Here is a 21,379-nt window from a genome sequence, read left to right as displayed (position 1 = left end):
ATGCTGATCGTGTTATGAAAGATTTCGAAGTAATGAAGGAGTCCCCGAATGTACACAGGAGGAATGACAATCAAGATATATATTTTCCAAGCTATGTCAGCTCTTCAGTGGAAGCTTAACCGTATGTCAACCGATACTATAGTAAGTTACGAAACCCGCAATAATGGAACCCTACATCGTGATGCAGCGCAGGTTTAAAGTACTGAAGACGATATTCAACTTGGCATACATCCGACTCAAGTATTCAAGTATTAAAGCAAATACCATGTATACATAGGCAACATGGGCCATCTGTTCTATGTCTTCAATGTCTTTGTATTGACATAGAATGAGTTAAAGGGGAATTTCACAGATTTTGGCATGTGTTGAAGTTTGCCATTAAATGCTTTATTTTTATAAATGTAAACATTAGATCTAAAAAGCCCCAGTACAAATAAGAATTAAATTAAACATAAAAAAATGTAACCCTCAACTGGGCTCGAACCACTGACCCCTGGAGTAAAAGTCTAGCGCTTAGACCACTCGGCCATCCGTGGTCATACAATTAGTGATGCATTTTATACTTTGTATAAGCAATCCTCGTAGTATCGCAAAGTATAACGACACTAACAGAACTCTCCAAATTATGAGATCGTTTCGCGTTGCAACGCTTTATAATGTTCAGGTTTTTAACTCGTCAAAAGAGGCATATAATGGTTATTTATGAGCATGGTAAATGTTCAGTATTACTGTTTCCTCAAAAATATCATATCTACAACGAAATTTTGCGAATCTGAAACATTTTTTTTCATTTTTTTTTTTAATTTATCAGAACGTGAAAAGGCCCCTTTAAACTTATTGTTCCAAGCATTTGATTTTGTTATCAAATAGATATTGACATATTATGAATTCAATATTTGTTAATGAGGCTCTACCGGTATCTAAGTAACGTACATGCATTTTTAAGGGTGTGTTCTTAAATGTATCTACAACACTCACGTAATAATTTATCACATTTCGCCTGATTATGTACAAATGTAAAGAAATGAGCTCATAAACGTTATAATCGGAAACCCAATTTTACGCTATCACCTTACATTGACGTTTTAAGGCATTATGTCGATAAAAGCGCTGAAGTCCCCGCAGTTGTTTGCTACTTAAAACTGTTAGATACAGATCATTTAAATACATTAAGATATATAAGTTACAAACATACAATTATTTCTTTTCAGCTCTTAAGTTTATAAAACACAATCCATTCACATCTGTTCATACGCAAAAATGTAGACGTAAAGCAAGCATGGCATCCAAAGCTAACTTAGTCCACACATCACCTATAGGTTCATGGCTTTTGGTAGTTGCTAATCGGCTAAATCGATTACATTGGTACATCGGCTATTTTCACATACATGATGATTCAGGCATGTTGGCCAACAGGGGCATTTTATTTGTCTAAACATAGATACACTAACCTAATGATTACATTTGAGATAAAATAGTATAAAACTAAAACATCAAACACATACAAATAAAGTGGTGCTCCTAAGCGTTTTTTGACAAGATTATATTATATTTAAATTTAAAAGAAAAAAACGATTTTTAAATTATACAAGAAATCACAAGCATATCTCACATATAGCTCTAGCCTATACATTATAGAATATTTCCTCAGTACAATGTATTTTAAAATGATATTCAATAGTTTTCTTTGTAGTACAAAACATTGATTCCTTTTAGTGTTATTAATAAATCTATTGACGTATACTTTGTAATATGACAAGTACAATGCCACGGTATCTCGAAAACATTAACCCATTTATGCCTAGCGTCTAGAAAAAAAGTCCTTAGCAAACAGCGTAGACCCAGATGAGACGCCGCATGATGCGGCGTCTCATCAGGGTCTGCGCTGTTTGCTCAAAGTAATTTATGTAAGAAATATTCTAAATATAGAAATAAATATACTAGACATCCATAATTTTGAAAATAAATTGATCCAATTTAGAAGGATGGGAGAGTCCACTAGGCATAAATGGGTTTAAAATAAAACGTTACATATTTAGCTACCTTCATGAAATGGGCGCAGACTTTTACGACAACAAACATTATTTGTTCGCAGAAAACATTAAATATTGACAAAAAAGTATACTTAGATAGTATGTTACACAGCAACCAAAACACAAACAACGATATATACAACAATTACACACTAAACGCAAACGCTCAATTTAATCTGCCATGATATAACGCTGAAATAATGTTATTATATATTGTTTTATAACTTCTTCCAATTCATGCAACATTGTTTTATATGTAAAAATTATTATATCGCACGCTACGCGCAGATTATTTCAAACTAACATCGCCATTAGCATCGAACCGCAGATGGTAAAAATCGTAGCCATGGCTGCGTTTGCTGAGGAACAGGCCTTGTCACTTATTTCATTCTCGGACAACACGTTAATGGCGTCGATAAAGTACTCCATGTCACCCGGTGGGCACGTGCTCATGTCAATCTCGACGCACCGCCGCATGCTGAAATAGTGCCAGAACGGACCGCAAAGCATAATTTCATGTTTCAGTAAATCTTAAAGCTAGGAATGAATTGTTTACTGACATTTGAACAAACACACAGAGACACACAAACGCACGCACGCCCTCATACACATACACACATTATTCTTCTTCTTCTTTGCCGGAGTCCGGAGGAAAGGATAAAACGGGTGATCTTTTGTAGAGCCTTCACCTGTTCATGCAGCTTTTCCTGCAGGCTCAGCGGTTCGGACCCAAACAAACGATCACAACACCGTTCAATAGACCTACAGGTTAGTCTAAATGTTATTTAATACCACGCCGTTCCCTTAGATAGGCTCAAGTCCGGCATACAACCGTTTGCAGTTAATGACTTAGGCCTACTGCAATGGATATAACTCAACTACTTTGGACAAATAACAAATAGGTGGAACGATACAATTCTGTCTGCTGGTTTGCTGATGAAACTCATTCGTTAAAAACCTGACTTGCATACTTGTCATAGAAGAAAACATTTGCATTGCATATGAAAACTAGATGTGATCAAGAGTTCTCAGAACAGAAAGAACCGAACAACAACGGTTACACTCAATTAAAAATCAATACTGATAATAATGATGATGATGATGATGATATGATATGATGATGATGATGATGATGATGATGATGATGATGATGATGATGATGATGATGATGATGATGATGATAATAACGAAGAAGAAGAAGAATATGATGATGATGATGATGGTGATGATGAATATAATGATGATGATGATGATGATGATGATGATGATGATGATGATGATGATGATGATGATGATGATGATGATGAAGATGATGATGATGATGGTGATGATTATGGTGATAAGATTAGCAAAATCTCAATATCAAAATATGTGAACAATAAGATCCTGCCGCGTATTTCATTTTCCCCTGAATAGAGAAATATATAATTTTCAAAAAAATGCATTTACACCCCCTTTACCCGCATTTGCGTTCCTCCTCGTCCACAATATTCTCGACGAGGTCATAGCAATGTGCCAGGGATCGCCAGCTTACCCTCTTTTCCGTGCATTTGTGATTATCTGAAAAACGCGACATGCATGTGTCGTTTGAAATGGCGGAAGGCATTCAATATGTAGGTACAAGATGGAATGATGCGGTAATGTAGGATGAGGTCACACGTAAATGGGTATGATGGGATATATGAGTTGCGTTCTGAGAAAACTGGGCATAATGAATGTGCGTAAAGTGTCGTCCGAAATTATCAGGGACGACACTTTCCGCCTAAATTGGATTTTTTGCTAAGAAGAGATTTCATTTAAACGAAAAATGTCATAAAAGCGGAAAGTGTGGCCCCTGATTAGCCTGTGCGGACTGCGCTGTTTGCTTAAAGGAATTTCTGTAGGAAATATTCTAAATATAGAAATAAATATACCAGACGTCCCTAAGTTTGAAAATAAATCGATCCAATTTAGAAAGATGGGAGAGTCCATTAGGCATAAATGGGCTAAGTCAATTAGGTCAGAGTGCTGGGACACACTGCGGGTCATCACATAATGCAGCCTCACGCACATAGCATGGAGAGATATGATTGAACCGAAACAGGTTTGGCAGCATCATAAGAACATTTTCGAGACCCTTGACAATTTCAATGATTGTTTGTTCAAAACGATCTAGTTAACTCATTATACAAACATAACATGATATTCAAATGTACACCAAAACTTTAAACGCATATATTATATTCAAGTTTTACTACGAGATAATTAGCGATACAACACTTTTGCAGTTTTCGTATTACTATCATGCGAATTGAATCGTTAAAATGTGAACTAAAATGTATGAAAATTTATTAAGATGATCGGAGAGTAATTTAAGAACTTTCCGCGACGTCTGTCATACCTTTCGGATACGTTTTGCACTGCCGCTTAGCGAACTTGTGGGCGTACTCTGCGACCTTGACCGCGGTGTCATTGTGCTTGTGCTGTAGATACTGGGTACACACGGGCGAGTGACCCACACATTCGATGTTCTTGAGACCAAGCCTGGAAACAGGCAACATGATGTTTAATTAACCCATTTATGCCTAGTGGACTCTCCCATCATTCTAAATTGGATCAATTTATTTCCAAAATTAGGGATGTCTAGTCCATTTATTTCTATATTTCGAATATTTCTTACAGAAATGCCTTTATGCAAACAGCGCAGACCCTGATGAGACGCCGCATCATGCGGCGTCTCATCTGGGTCTACGCTTTTTGCCAAGGCCTTTTTTTCTAGACGCTATGCATAAATGGGTTAAATAAATTATATCACGACAACTTCCGCCCAGATATACAACTAGTTCTGACCTGTCATATTCTTGTCGCCAAGTCATACCACTTGATGATGATCAATTAAAATATTCTTTTTTATTTTGTATGATTATATGGTTTAAAGTATTCATTAAATGTTATTTTCTATGTTTGACTGTAAACCACCCATAAACAGTTATGATATGTACAAAATAGACAGATTTGCAAAAAACACACGATAATTTCAAACTATAAATCCTTCAAAATCTGGTATAAATTCAGTTGCGAATACTGATTTTGTCACGAAACTCAATCGGAGGTACAATACGAGGAGTTTGGAACCCTTTGAGGTAGGTAACTCAATTTGAAAATTGCAAGTTGTTTATTCATAACTTACCTCCCATGAAATAACATTTGTCAAAAGTACATATCATTACCAATCCGGATTCCAACACTGTATTCAGTGTTGAGTGTTTTTTTCCGTTGTACATTCTATGTGTGCTGTAATCAGTGTTGAGTGTTTTTTCCGTTGGACATTTTATGTGTGCTGCATTCAGTTTTGAGTGCTTTTTACGTTATTATGTTATATGTGCTGTATTATTTTAATATTTTTGCCAGCTATATATATTGAAAAAAAAAACACAACAAATCACAGTAGGACATGAAAAACAAATTAAACGGCTCTTATACAAGAGGTATAAAACATTAGTAGTATAAGCCGAGTCATGCGAAAATAGGTCTTGCGCCATAAGCGGCCAGCATATGCATAAGCACAGTCTGGTCAGGGCCACCTGTCCGCTTGAAAGTCTCGCAAGCTGTCGTGGTCTCAGTGGCGGACTGGTTACCTCCTGACTCGTCTGAGCTGAGCCACAGGCTGGTCTTGAAGGCCACATATAACATAAGACCTATTTTCGCATGACGCAACTTAATTAAGAAAGCATTTTGTATTGATAACTCAAGAGAAAAACTGCGGTTTTGTTGAAGAGAATGCCAACATGAATGATTAACTTCAACATGTATATTTACACCGTACTTTCGAAAACAGTAACATTGTATAACTATCGCATGATCGAGGTAAACATGGACATGTATGCAGTATTACCTGGAAACCGGCGATGCAAAACAATTTACCGGATAATGGTGAATATTCACCTATCGGCGTAAACACAGTTGTGTTTCAGGCAACAAACATAGTCTAAAACACACCGAGTCTGTTATACTGTATTAAATAGTCAGAATCGTTGTGTTGATTTAATCGTAAATAAATAATAGTTTTATAAATATATAATAATCAGCTTCAGAACAAAGTTTACGAATATTCGAGGCGTTCGTGGTAAGTATATTGGAGTCGCGTTCTGAGAAAACTGGGCTTAATGTATGTGCAGTCCGCACAGGCTAATCAGGGACGACACTTTCCGATTTTATGGTATTTTTAGTTTCAAGGAAGTCCATCCTTACAGAAAATCAAGTTAAGGCGGAAAGTGTCGTCCCTGATTAGCTTGCGCGGACATCACAGGCTAATCTGGGATGACACTTTACGCACATGCATTATGCCCAATTTCCACAGACCAAGGCTCATTAATTCAGTTTAAACTGACCATGTTGATCAATAATCAATTCAAAATCATTAAAAACCTTCACAACTTTTTTTAACATGCAACCTAACAATTTAACGCCTTACTTGCGTTTAAAAAAAGCAGACTCGAGACAGTCGAATTAAGCCACAGACTTTAACCATAATCGGGGATATTGCATTACATAAAATACAGCATAGCTTATAGATATTTTGTTTATTTGTAGAACATATTTCATGAAAATACTTGTGCAGGTGTGTATAAGAATAAATATACGATAATATTTGCGATAACGCCACATCTTCACTTTTCAAAGTGGTCTATTTATAAAACCATCGTGCATTCATAAGACAGCTTGGTTTGGTTTATTGCTTTACTTCGCATTATATATAACCTACATATCTGAACGAGCCAATTCTCCTACCCACATATTAAGACGTGGTCGGCCATGTTCCCACCTATATAGGCTGGAATGTCGATGTAAGTTCCACATCAAAATGGCGTACCCAAAGTTATATGCGGCATTGGCTAAATGTTTACATCAAATGTATACGTATGACGCATTCAAGTGGGTTACCGAAATCTATGTGTGGATCTGGCTATTTATGTGACACAACTACATGATTTGAACATATCACAAGCATATATATACATCAGGTTTGCTGCATGCATGATCTGCCATGGGTTTCCACAAAAATACAGAATGTGTTGGCTATATTTGTCTAGGGCGCTTACCCAAATAAAATGGCGGGGTTGACTTTATTCGTCTAGGGCGCTTACCCACATATATAGATGAATTGACTATATTTATTTAGGGTGCTTTCCCACATATATAGACGGGTTACCTATATTTATCTAGGGTGCTTACCCACATATATAGGCGAATTGGCTTTATCCGTCGTGGGTGCTTATCCACATATATACGTGAGTTGGCTATATTTATCTAGGTTATCTAGGGTGCTTACCTACATATATAGACCGCGTTGGGTATATTCGTTTAGGGTGCTCACCCACATATATAGACCGCGATGGCTTTATTCGTCTAGGGTGCTTACCCACATATAAAGGCGGGATTGGCTATATTCGTCTAGGGTGCTCACCCACATATATATGTCGCGTTGGCTATATTCGTCTCGGGTGCTTTCCCACATATCTAGGCCGAGTTGGTTATATTCGTGTAGGGTGCTTACCCACATATATAGGTGGGGTTGGCTTAAATTCGTGTAGGGTGCTTTCCCACATATATAGGCCGCGTTGGCTATATTCGTCTAGGGTGCTTTAACAAATATATATATAGGCCGCGTTGGCTATATTCGTCTAGGGTGCTTACCCACATATATAGGCCGAGTCGGCTGTATTTGTCTAGGGCGCTTACCCACATATATAGATGAATTGGCTATATTTATTTAGGGTGCTTACCCACATATATAGGCGGGTTGGCTATATTCGTCTAGAGTGCTTATCCACATATATAGGTGAGTTGGCTATATTTATCTAGGGTGCTTACCTATATATATAGGCCGCGTTGGGTATATTCGTCTAGGTGCTTACCCACATTTTATTGGTTGATTTGGCTGTGTTTGTGTAAAGTGCTTACGCACATATACAGGCCGCGTTGGCTATATTCGTCTAGGGTGCTTCCCCACATATATAGGCGGGGTTGGCTGTATTCGTCTAGGGTGCTTACGCACATATATAGGCGGGGTTGGCTGTATTCGTCTCGGGTGCTTACCCATATATATATAGGCCACGTTGGCTATATTCGTCTAGGGTGCTTACCAACATATATAGGCCGAGTTGGCTATATTCGTGTAGGGTGCTTCCCCACATATATAGGCGGGGTTGGCTGTATTCGTCTAGGGTGCTTACCCACATATATAGGCCGCGTTGGTTATATTCGTCTAGGGAGCTTACAGACATATATAGGCCGCGTTGGCTATTTTCGTTGAGGGTGCTTACCCACATATATAGGCCGAGTCGGCTGTATTTGTCTAGGGCGCTTACCCACATATATAGATGAATTGGCTATATTTATTTAGGGTGCTTACCCACATATGTAGGCGGGTTACCTATTATTATCTAGGGTGCTTACCTACATATATAGGCCGCGTTGGCTATTTTCGTCTAGGGTGCTTATCCACATATACTGGCCGCGTTGGCTATATTCGTCTAAGGTGCTTATCCACATATATTGTCGATTTGGCTGTATTTGTCTAAGGTGCTTACGCATATATACTGGCCGAGTTGGCTCTAGGGTGCTTACCCACATATATAAGCCGAGTTGGCTATTTTCCTCTAGGGTGCTTCCCCACATATATAGGCGGGGTTGGCTGTATTCGTCTAGGGTGCTTACCCACATATATAGGCGGGGTTGGCTGTATTCGTCTAGGGTGCTTACCCACATATATAGGCTGGGTTGGTTATATTCGTCTAGGGTGCTCACCCACATATATAGGCGGGGTTGGCTGTATTCGTCTAGGGTGCTTACCCACATAAATAGGCGGGTTGGCTATATTCGTCCAGGGTGCTTACCAACATATATAGACCGCGATGGCTGTATTCGTCCAGGGTGCTTACCGACATATATAGGCGGGTCGGCTTTATTCGTGTAGGGTTCTTACTCACATATATAGAAGGGTAGGCTATATTCGTGTAGGGTGCTTACTCACATATATAGACGGGTAGGCTATATTCGTGTAGGCTGCTTACCCACATATATAGGCGGGTTGGCTATATTCGTGTAGGGTGCCTACCCACATATATAGACGGGTAGGCTATATTCGCATTGGGTGCCTACCCACATATATAGGCGGGTTAGCTATATTCGCATTGGGTGCCTACCCACATATATAGGCGGGTTGGCTATATTCGTCTAGGGTGCCTACCCACATATATATAGGCGGGTTGGCTATTTTCGCATTCGGCGCCTACCCACATATATAGGCGGGTTGGCTATATTCGTGTAGGGTGCCTACCCACATATATAGGCGGGTTGGCTATTTTCGTCCATACCAACATATATAGATCGCGATGGCTGTATTCATACAGGGTGCTTACCAATATATATAGATCGCGACGGTTATATTCGTCAAGGGTGCTTAAACAAATATATAGGCGGGTCGGCTTTATTTGTCCAGGGTGCTTACCCACATATATAGACCGCGATGGCTATATTCGTCTAGGGTGCTTACCCACATATATAGGCCGAGTCGGCTGTATTTGTCTAGGGTGCTTACCCACATATATATAGGCCACGTTGGCTATATTCGTCTAGGGTGCTCACCCACATACAGGCCTCGTTGGCTTTATTCGTCTAGGGTGCTTACCCACATATATAGGCCGAGTCGGCTGTATTCGTCCAGGGTGCTTACCCACATATATAGACCGCGATGGCTATATTCGTCCAGGGTGCCTACCCACATATCTAGGCGGTTTGGCTATATCCATGTAGGGTGCTTACCCACATATATAGGCGGGTTGGCTATATTCGTGTAGGGTGCTTACCCACATATATAGGCAGGTTTGCCATATCCGTGTACGGTGCTTAACCACATATATAGGCGGGTTGGCTATATCCGTATACGGTGCTTACCCACATATATAGGCGGGGTTTGCTATGCTCTTCCAGGGATGCTCGTGTTTAAGCTCTAGTTTCGTTGCCATCTGATCAAAATCGATTTCGGACAAACAGCCATGAGTCGGCACACACACTATAACAAAAAAAAACGCATTGATTTGTACTCTAACATAAAACTATTCCTACATTTAAATGTTTACATTTTACAATAAGAAGCGAGTCTTGTTTTAAATCTCTAAACATAAATATACTTGTCGACGTCCAAACTTACATCAACTCACAACACATATTTGGAATACATTATTTAAATAAGTATTAATAACGAAATAGCATGGGAAAGCATCTTATTATTGTCTACACATCAATGAACAATGATCAATTAACCATTCGAACGTTTAAGGACCAATTAATTAAATAAACATACTGCAGAACTCTTCCGCGTTCTTGATATGGAACAAGTCCTCGGCATAGAACTTTGCGCCCACGTGTCGCAGCGTCTTGATGAAGTCCTGCGCTATGAGGTCCGGGCATTGCCGGAAGTGCTGGATGACGCAATCGAGACGCTGCCTCTGATTGGGTCTACAAGAAAGTGGTTTGTTTAAATTTGTTTTATATAAGCTCGATTGCATCGAAAGCCTAAGGCATATTTTAACGCTTTCGCGTCCGTTTCCTGATACTAGAAACAGTACTTTGTGTCTTTAGGGAGATCGAAAGAACGCTCCCACAGTGGGATTGAACCCGTGACCTCTCCACTACATCCATTACGACCCGGCGACCTTTCAATACAGCGGTTTGTTTAAGTAATGCCGTAAGCTGGTCTGGAAACATCTTGTTGTATAGTTTTTTAACTTTAAGAATTTATAACATATGGTAGAACAAGAGCAAAAATATTTACGTTTATAATGATACCTTTTAACTAGATATAACCAGATGACATTTGTGATTTATTGACGTATACTTACAATTGTTTTAATTCACAAAAACTAATCATGATAATAGATTGATCTTTTTTAAACGAACCCTATGTTAAACTACTGAAATTAAAATATTAGAAGTTTTTCTTAATTGTTTAGAATATGACTGTCACCTTATTGAATGCAATATTAAACTGGTTACCCATTTTTATGGAATAGTATTATTGTCGATTGCGCACGATCATATCCCTTGATTGTGCATATGTTGGATGGGTTAGTTTCATTTCAGACGGTAATGACAACATGGTTTGTTTTACCAGATATACGAGGAAACAACTGTGTTCCGTAACGTGCCAAAAGAAGTAAATTTATGTCATAATGCGCACATCATTGGAACAGTGAGCTACATTTTAATTTTGATAGTTTCCGTTATCAGATGCCGATAAATATATCAGACTTATGTCTCAATAAGCTAACATACGTTGTTTTGATAACTCAAACCGTTTAGTAGGGCTTATATCATACAGTTCCCTTTACAACTAAGCTCCCGATAGGGAAAAACAACAAAAATACAACATATTTTTTGGTAAGTCATTGGTATGACCGACTGACTGATACCGTGTATTACTATTTCATAGTATTTCAAACATACATAAAAACATGAATACACACAAAAGCTTTGTTACAACATACAACATAGTCTACAACAACGCCAGGCATACTGTATGCCGGCACGAGTCCCTCCTCGTAGGCAACTTATAAGGCATCCACGCCTATCAACAGACTACTACGACACTAGGCATACTGTATGCCTACACGAGTCCCTCCTCGTAAGCAACTATAAAGGCAGTCACGCCTATCGTCTCTTCCGGAGACCGAATCCACCAGTGGGATAAATAATAATTATTATGATACTGGTATACATGTATAAATTGAATACATTAAATGCGTACGCAATGTGGATAAACGCATGACCTGTTGTAAAAAACACAATCCTAAATTTCAAAAATTAGCTCGTACCAGGGTAAAAAGCATGTAGATTACACATTTAAACACTAACGTTTGTAATGTTACTCTTAATGTTATTCAAAACAAATTAAAAAATTAACACATGTATCGATCAGTCAATCCCAACGCTGAATGACTTAACAGAGTAACTCGGCCACGAGTAAAACGCTCTCTTACAGAGCCACCTATCGGAAACTACATTGACAAGGGAAAGTAGCTTTCGTCTAATTTGGACGTGCTCAAACGACGAAAACAATATTTCCATTTGCAACTACGCTCCCGATAGGAAAAAACAACAAAAATAAAACATATTTTTTGGTAAGTCATTGGTATGACCGACTGAATTAAAAGAACGGGCTTGTAAGTATAGTACTAATAATAATTGGCTTATTATAAAATGCATTGGTGGTTATAATCCAAGTGACATTGAAACCCTTAACCTCTCATCAACGGAGCTTTGAACATAGCCGTCCTTAGCTGTTTCACTCAGCCATCTACCATGACGTTTAAATAACCTGTCAGGAATACCATTATTAGCCGCAGCAGTTGCGCCACCAGCTCTCAAAGAATGAAGGCAATATTTGCTTATGTCTTGAACATGCGGTTTAAACGCAATCAAAAACAATTCTCTAAATTTACTGTATGCCAAATGCTTGTTTTCCTGTCTGAGCCTATGTCAACATTTCGTTGAACTTAACCGACGAAACAAGTAACATTCAGATTCCAAAGAAAAATCTGTCCAAGTAAGGTATTTCTGTAATTTTACTACTGGACACAACTGCGTGCATGTCCTAGCAATAAGCACCCATGCTCCCTCACGGAACTTATCTGGCAAGGCATCCCCGCTTGAAAGCCCATTAGCATACGACCCCAACGACGCCATCGAGTGAAGCCCCTTTTGTAACTGAGGTGCGTGTTTTCCGCTTTGGTGACTTTAAGCAACTCGGGAAGCAAGGATACCTTCTCCGCCAAGACCTCTGGCAAGCCATCAACTTTACTTCCGTATCTAAATAAATGTGTAACAGCACTAAAGTTGACACAGTTTGTTACTTAACACATTATATTTACAAACAGTAAGCGACAATATCAATGTTCATGATTCACAAATGATATCAAAAGTGCTAACATGCGAAATTTAAGATTTTCAACACCAAACAACCCAGAACCATTCTTACAACGTATGTAATAACTTATTGCCGTAGGTAAAACCATACAGTCTATTACAAACGACTTAAAATGTCCATCACTTTTCCAAATCATAGGCGAAAAATTAGCCGACTTCCATTCTGGGACAATCAAAACACCTTTTGCCCCACAAGATTGCATTTTTAGTAATACCCTTGGTATTAATATTATAGGTGGTACACATAAGCCAAAACTATGCGTCCGTGGGTAAGTAAAAGCATCAACTCCTTCAGACTCTTTACACCAAAATCTATAATAAAATCGCTGTAATTTGGCGTTATGTTTAGAGGCAAAGAAATCGACCTCTAAATTTCCCCGTGATGACTGACAGAATGTAAGGGGAAATACCCCAGTCGTCTTTTTCTACTATTTTGGACAAATAGTCTGCCACATAATTCTCTCCCCTTGGTATCCATTCAACCTCCAAATGAATAGAATGAACTAAAGAATACCCGAATATTTTCATCGCTAAATCTTGTAATTCAGGCTTCGTGGAGCCCTTAGCAACAATGCTGCATACACCTGTGTTATCAGTAAACCACTTAACTCTTTGATTTACCAATACATGCTCAAGCCAAAACAGTACTCTATTAACAGCACACAATTCTCTCCGTTGTAATTCTTGCACTGGCTCCCAGCATGATTAATCAACTTTAGGCACCAAGCTGGATAACAACAAATCTGATTTAATTTCCCGTGACATAATAACTGTCTAATCGTATGTATCTGCGGTGCAAAAACCATCATCTAAAATCATGATTAAACTTTTTACCTTCGCCTATCCATTTTGCAATTAATGGCCTCATTAATTTTGTATAGATATAACAAGCAGACGACAAACCAAAAGGAAGAACCAAAAATTTGTAATAGACCAGAATACCTGAATAATCTTCCCAGGAAAAACATGAATAATCTGTGTGTGGCAGAAAAATATCCACAAAATGATATGGTGACGTTATATCAAACTTAATCATCCAACAATCTTTTTTGATATACATCAATGCTAAACGCAAGTCTTCATACTTTACTGATTGCTTCCAATTAACCTTTCGTAAATCTAAAATAAACCGTTTTTTCCCATTATTATTACAAGAAACTGTCAGCGGATTAACAACGTGTGGAGCATTCGTACATTTCACAATTAGACCGCGATCTAACAAACTTTTTATAGCTTCAGTCACAAAATTATTTTCATATAAAGCTGAACGATTGTTTCGACAATTTACATGGTCTGGTAAAGAAAAGAATGGAATTGTATAACTGTTTTGAATAGTGTCTAAAATGAATTGGTTAGCTCTAATATCTTTCCAAAATTGCACATGATTTTTCAGTCTACTTTTAACCAGTATTTCTTTCTGGCCTTGTTCGTACTCATAATAGTCGTCAGTAAATATTTCCTGACTGTTAGCAAAGTTATCAGTAAACGTTAAATACTCATCTTTTAAATCTACGTCTGGTATAACCGGGTTCTGCGGTCTGTGACTACTGTTTGGTAGGGACGTCAAGCTGCGGGAACCGCCGGGTGTAGGGGCAGTGGCGTCTGAGGTGGGTGGTTTCTCCAATAGCGAAACAGGGACCAATTCCGTCTCTTGCATTGCCCTTGAAGTAATGGGGACGAAAAGTATTCAGTTGCTGCATGGATTCTGAGCGCTGCTGTTGCGCCGGAAACGAAAACGTGTTTCCGCCACGTGGCAAGCTTCCGGACGTGACGGTAGCGGAAGGTTTAAAAACTTTTAGTTGACTTCGCCTTCTTCTTCTTCTTTGATGCTCTTGCCTCCGCTCTGTTGATCCTAGATTCATCACTCGAGTCGCTAGCCACGGGGTTTGCCTCATATTGGCGAACCGTCTCCCATCCCCCCTCAGACGTGTCTGCTATACGGATAAGCTTGTTTCGTCGCTTTAACTGTTCACAAGCGTCATTAACTAGCTCGCGAGCGTACTCTTGTTTGCTGTTTTCAAGTGCCCAAAGCACCTGGCTAATGTTCTCTTGCAATTCCGAATTGAAATCGTGCTGAATTTTGTTGCTTTCGTATCGCCATTTTAGTTCATGTTCCGTCTTCAATTTTTTAACTTTAGAACGCACGGAAAGCGAATTCCCTCGAACTTCTTCTTTTAGAGAACTTAATTCTCTTTTCTGTTCTCGCTATTTCTACTCAAAGTTCCCTTATTGAACTATTTAAGTCCATATTTTCCTGAGAAGCACACTCTTCGCCAGACCGCGTGGTCATTTTCATATGCAAGTTTACCCCGTGCAAATTAACACATGTATCGATCAGCCAATCCCAACGCTGAATGACTGAACAGAGTTTCTCGGCCACGAGTAAAACGCTCTCTTACAGAGCCACCTATCTCAAACTACATTGACAAGGGAAAGTAGTTTTCGTCTTATTCGCACATGCTCAAACGACGAAATCAATATTTATTGATGTTTATTCAACTTTAAATTAATTGAATACACACAATCATACGAATACTGTTGTTTTTTTCAAACAGTTTTCCATTGAGATATCTTTCGATTAATCAATACTAAAGTAAAACAATGTTTAATTATTTTCTATTCAGTTTTATATATTCTTATTTTAAAATGGTTTAGTAGTTACAATTTCAGATTTATGTAAGAAATAACGTTTTAAATTCAAAAAGAATTATCTGTACTTCACACAACTAAAGCGACGTTAAAACATTACCCGCAAAGGAAGTTGTTAACATCAGTCGGTATTTTCGACGCCAGGTCGGTTTTCAGTGGGTTAATGCACGCCTCCACCTCCATGCGTATGCTGTCAACGCAAGCGTTCGTCGGCTTCGCACTTGTGGACGGTGGTTCAGAGGTAACGGACCCTTGCACCATTCCGCCATGACCTGAATATATAATCGTGTACGCAAGTGTAGAAAGAACAAGCTAAGGAAATACGTGGGCCAACAGAACATGTATAGCACAGTTGTTTTAGATACAGGTATTATACAGCTGCTACTGCTACTACTATAACCATCACGACCATCACCAACACAACCATCAACAACACTGCAACTCCTAGCCATACGACACTACTACCACAACTACACTACTTCTATAACTATAACTACTAATACTGCTCCCATATTGCAACTGCTCCTACGATTACTACTATTACAACCAAAACGACTACAACTACCATTACCACTATCTCTACTGCACTACTTATATTACCGCTCCAATATCATACAACCTTTACTACTACTACCAATACGACAACAACAGCAACAACAACAACAACAACTATTACTACTAATAAAACCTAAAATCCAACAATAACAACAACAATAACAAAGGCAACAACAAGTACTACTACTACTACTACTACTACTACTACTACTACTACTACTACTACTACTACTACTACTACTACTACTACTACTACTACTACTACTACTACTACTACTACTACTACTACTACTACTACTACTACTACTACTACTACTACTACTTCTACTACTACTACTACTACTACTACTACAACTACTACTACTACTACTACTACTACTACTACTACTACTGCTACTACTACTACTACTACTACTACTACTACTACTACTACTACTACTACTACTACTACTACTACTACTACTACTACTACTACTTCTACTACTACAACTGCTGTTGTTGCTGCTGCTACTGCTACTACTTCTTCTACTGCTACTACTACTACTACTTCTACTACTACTACTACTACTACTACTACTACTACTACTACTACTACTACTGCTACTGCTGCTGCTGCTGCTGCTGCTGCTGCTACTACTACTACTACTTCTACTACTACTACTACTACTACTACTACTACTACTACTACTACTACTACTACTACTACTACTACTACTACTACTACTACTACTATTACTACTACTACTACTACTGCTACTACTGCTACTACTGCTACTACTACTACTACTACTACTCTTACTACTACTGCTGCTGCTGCTGCTGCTGCTACTACTACTACTACTACTTCTACTACTACTACTACTACTACTACTACTACTACTACTACTACTACTACTACTACTACTACTACTACTACTACTACTACTACTACTACTACTTCTACTACTACTACTACTACTACTGCTACTACTACCAATTTTCAACTCCTTATTTTTATTTTATAAACATACGCATCATAAAAAATCTTTAGTATTGATTCAGGACTAACCGGTTTCCTCACAGATCGAATATAACGCCAACTGCACGGTATCGATTTCTGAATGAGTCAATAACATTAACCTTTTATGCATTTTTATCAGCACTGCCTTAAGTCGCAGTTTCTTTGTGGAAGCAAAAATATTGAATGCTTTTTAAATGAAAAATATGTTGGTTGTAAACGGTACTAATTGAAGTTCAAACTATATTTCATAAAAAATACAAGAATAAATTATTCATAACAGACCGGTATTAAAAACACAATTTATCAAAAAAGATCCCAAAACATCATGCATGATGTTCGTCTAAGAGTTATTAAAATCGTATAAAAAAGAAACATCATCTTACCTAGCGGGCATGCCAGTGACAGCACAACAGATAATAGCCACATTTGTAATCCCATGTAACTGACAGCACAAGGTCGCAGCAAGGATTTCTTCTCGATGCTTGGTATTGATCCTATTTGCTGCCAAACAACATCCCGCGCGCGCTACTTTACTGAAATAACTCAGTTGTATGGTGAGCTTTTCTTGACATAACACTTGTGTAAGCAAGCTGCGTAAGATTGTTTGCTTTACGTTGAGCTTTAGTCGTTTTGTGTTGCGTTATGCTCATGCTTATACATTGTTTTAAATCTATTTCACGCAAAATTAGTAAACTAGCTTGGTATGTTAATTTGTGTATCACTATTTGTGCGGAATATCCGTTTGTAATCGAAATAGGGACGATACTTTCCGCTTTCATGACATTTTTCGGATAAATGAAGTCTTTTCTTAGCAAAAATCCAATTAAGGCGGAACATGTCGTCCCTAATTAGCCTGTGCGGACTGCACAGGCTAATCTGGGACGACACTTTACGCACATGCATTATGCCCAGTTTTCTCAGAACGCGATTCATATAATGGAATTAAAATATTAAAAAATAGTATGGTCATGTAAGACTGTCGTGAAATAAGAGACGGCGTCTGCATAGCTCTCGCTATGAATGCTAATGAACGTTTCTATTCACAAGCAAAGTTACTAGATAACTGCAACAATAACAACACACTACTATAAGTTGGGCATAAATCATGTTTTCTTGATTTTGATCAATTGTCTTGCAGTTTACACAAGTAATTAACTTTTGGTAGTACATACTAGTCATATTTGGAAAATAGAAAGTAGAACACAATGCATTTTTCTATATATATTATCAAAATTGGATGAAAACAAGAAGGCTACCGTAATGGAATTTATTTAAAAAATCTGTATTCGGTTTTAAAGGGGACAGTGCTCATACATTTCGAATCCGAGTAAACCCATTGTCGATGGCATTCGTAATTAAAAGCCATTTGAAAATTGTGTATATTAATATTGAATATGAATAACGCAAGTGGTTAATATATTATCAACCACTCTTATTGTTGACGGCATACCAGTAACGAACGGCACAGTAGAGATTATCAGAAGAGCTAACGCATTCCAGAATACACTCAGAGTTTCCGTTTATTTAAGTTCTTAATGAACAGTGACTGCTTACTGATCAAATATGAGCGCTGTATAATTAAGAAATCATCTGTTTTAACGTAAAACCAACCCCTGTTTACTTGAAAACATGAATTTAGAAAGGTTATATTAAAGGATCGAATTCATTTTTATTGTAACTTACTTGGCATTACGTTGTATTTGTGTAAACTATGTTACTGAAGAATGTTGGGCAAGGAGAATACATCAAGTTCTTAATTCTGGTTTTTAGCATTGGTGCAAAGCACCTATGCTTAAGGTATATACTACATTACGAAAATGCACATGATACGGTTGACCATTATGAAGCCTTACCTGATCAAAAATCAGACGAAATTTCTATTAAATATAGTATATGGTAATTCTACAATTTTTTATTTGGAAACATTTTTCTAACGTTTTCTTCCAAGAATATTGCTGACACCGTTTTTAGTGAATTTTTCTAAGACCGTTTTATGTCAAAAAATCTTCTTATAACCTTAAACAAATTTCGTTCGTAAAACAATTCTATCTGCACTATAAATCTCAATCTCCTACGCAGTGGTCTCCCTTACACTAGAATTTACTGACCAGGCGAAGCAAGGGAAGTAACTGCTGTGAGGAGTTTCTATAAAAATCTGCATTCAGAAATCTGTATTCAGAACTAAATCTGTTGTGCACGTCTGCATCTAACGCTTGCCACAATTTTCACGACACATTCTTGACGCAGACGAATAGGGTAGCGTCTATTTTCATTTGATAAAAGAATAGTTCGATACAGATCTGTCCGTGCTTAAATTTTGAAAAGCTTGGGTAATTATTTTTCATAAGCGTTTCAAACAATGATGTAAATGGAAAGATTATCTATTTATATAGTCGGTAATTGTTTGAAATTATTGATTTGAGAAATTCGCGGATGGCGATATCGAACTACATTACACCACGTGACGCCATTTTGTAACTGAGTAGCTGATTCACCATGATCGCAAGTATTATTGTAATTTATATTGTGCATTCATGTTAAATGTATTATATGAATTAAACATATTGCTTCATTTTCTTCTATATTGAACAATGATCAATTTATTGCATATATCACATTGAGCATTGTTTTTCCGAGCTTTAAACTGACAACATTACACGATAAGTTGTTGTTACTGTTGTGTTGTCATTATATTAAACGTTTAATTAAGCCTCATTCTTGATAGCTTTTTAGTTTTTCATTCAGTCAACTGTTCCCTTAACATTAACTTAAGCAGCAACTTCCCTGTATCTTGCACCTATTCTTTTAACGCCATCGGCGCTCTCGTTAATAATGAATACATCTCTTAATGAGCTGTTCAGCCATGTACATAAGCTTTGGGTCAGCGACCACATTTATATTTCCATTTTCTGTCATTGTTTATTTGATAGTAATACAAGTGTTATACGACTTATAACATTAATTTAAAATGTAACGCGTCAAATAAGACAAGTTGCAGGGTGAACATACGGCTTAGGTGTATATGTGCAAATATTTCAGATACAAGGTCCTACAAAAATGAACCAAACATATATGAGAATATATATGAACAAGAATGTTTTTATTTTTTACAGAACATTAACACTTTTGGAAATGAAACTATACACAGTTTTAGATCTTTATTGTGGACATGATGGTTGTATACATTCTTAATTTAGAAATGGTGTCCCACTACGATGTTCGTAATGAATTGTTATAGTTTTTTAAAGCACTTTAGTTGTTTAAAAGACTGTTAGACCGTCGTATCGACAACACAAAAAACTATAAACTGTATGTGTAGGAAGCTCGCAATAACGATACATGTAGCGCAGATAAACTATAATACTTGCGTCAATATTTGTACGACGATTGTGCTTATTTTTTATTATTAACGATTGTTAAGTGCTCAAACTTGATTGGCAAAAAAAAGGATGTGGTCCCACTCTAAATATAATGAATATAAAAGATTCTATACAAAAAACAAGTCATGTCATTTGAAGAATGGGCAAGATGGTTTAATTAATTCACGACATTAATATTTTACATTATTTTTGTGTATGGTCCAGTGGTAAATACATACTATCTAAAAGAACCCTTTTTGTACTTTAACATAAAGAACGATTAAATACATTTTAGAGTTGTTCATGTTTGTATATAAATTGCGTTAGAGGTTGTTCATGCTGATGTTAAATGTTCTCTTTAAAACACGAGTTATATTTCAACAATCCCACGTTAAAAACTTAATATTTTTTAATACATTGGACTAGGACATTACCGCGTTTTAAAATATCGCAATCAAGCATACGTACGATGTTTTAAACATAAAAATATTAAAACATGTTTGCATTACTTTGCGCAATAAACCTGCTATATTCTTTTCAGACAATGCTGCTATAGCGTTTACAGCACAAATTCTCGAAGGCTCCCCTGTACTATTCAGCAATGTTATCACCAACATTGGTAACCTCTATAATCAAAATACAGGCACATTCACTTGCACTTTTCCTGGGCTGTATTATTTTACTTTCCATTTGGTGAAGAAGCGGTCGCACATGACAAGAGATTTGTGTGGCTGTAGCCTCGCGAAAAACGCTGTCTTTATTGGAATCAAGGCATACATAAACACGAATGGTATCTACGGCGTGAGCAACGGGGC

General features: G+C 37.6%; 1 protein-coding gene across 1 annotated transcript; it reads right to left on the bottom strand.

The window, feature by feature from the left end:
* Positions 1 to 1,405: 1,405 nt before the first annotated feature.
* On the bottom strand, positions 1,406 to 17,712 carry LOC127838971 (uncharacterized). Its single transcript, XM_052367109.1, has 7 exons — positions 17,589 to 17,712; positions 15,751 to 15,922; positions 10,381 to 10,535; positions 9,972 to 10,089; positions 4,414 to 4,556; positions 3,494 to 3,593; positions 1,406 to 2,511 (listed from the first exon to the last, which is right to left on the bottom strand). Exons 1-7 carry the CDS (start codon positions 17,641 to 17,643, stop codon positions 2,328 to 2,330), a joined length of 927 nt encoding a protein of 308 aa, XP_052223069.1. The 5' UTR covers positions 17,644 to 17,712; the 3' UTR covers positions 1,406 to 2,327.
* Between the last annotated feature and the right edge of the window lie 3,667 nt (positions 17,713 to 21,379).

Source organism: Dreissena polymorpha, chromosome 7 (assembly GCF_020536995.1).
Source record: "Dreissena polymorpha isolate Duluth1 chromosome 7, UMN_Dpol_1.0, whole genome shotgun sequence".
Classification (NCBI taxonomy): Eukaryota; Metazoa; Mollusca; class Bivalvia; order Myida; family Dreissenidae; genus Dreissena; species Dreissena polymorpha.
Note: the sequence above shows the minus strand (reverse complement) of the source record. Positions and strands in the feature narration are given on the sequence as shown.

Coding starts and splice junctions, on each gene's coding strand:
- LOC127838971 (XM_052367109.1), bottom strand. CDS start 17,643: ATGGGATTACAAATGTGGCTATTATCTGTTGTGCTGTCACTGGCATGC. Junction 3,594..4,413: donor GTGCAAAACGTATCCGAAAG/GTATGACAGACG, acceptor CGCGTTTTTCAG/ATAATCACAAATGCACGGAA. Junction 2,512..3,493: donor GAGGAGGAACGCAAATGCGG/GTAAAGGGGGTG, acceptor GCACTATTTCAG/CATGCGGCGGTGCGTCGAGA.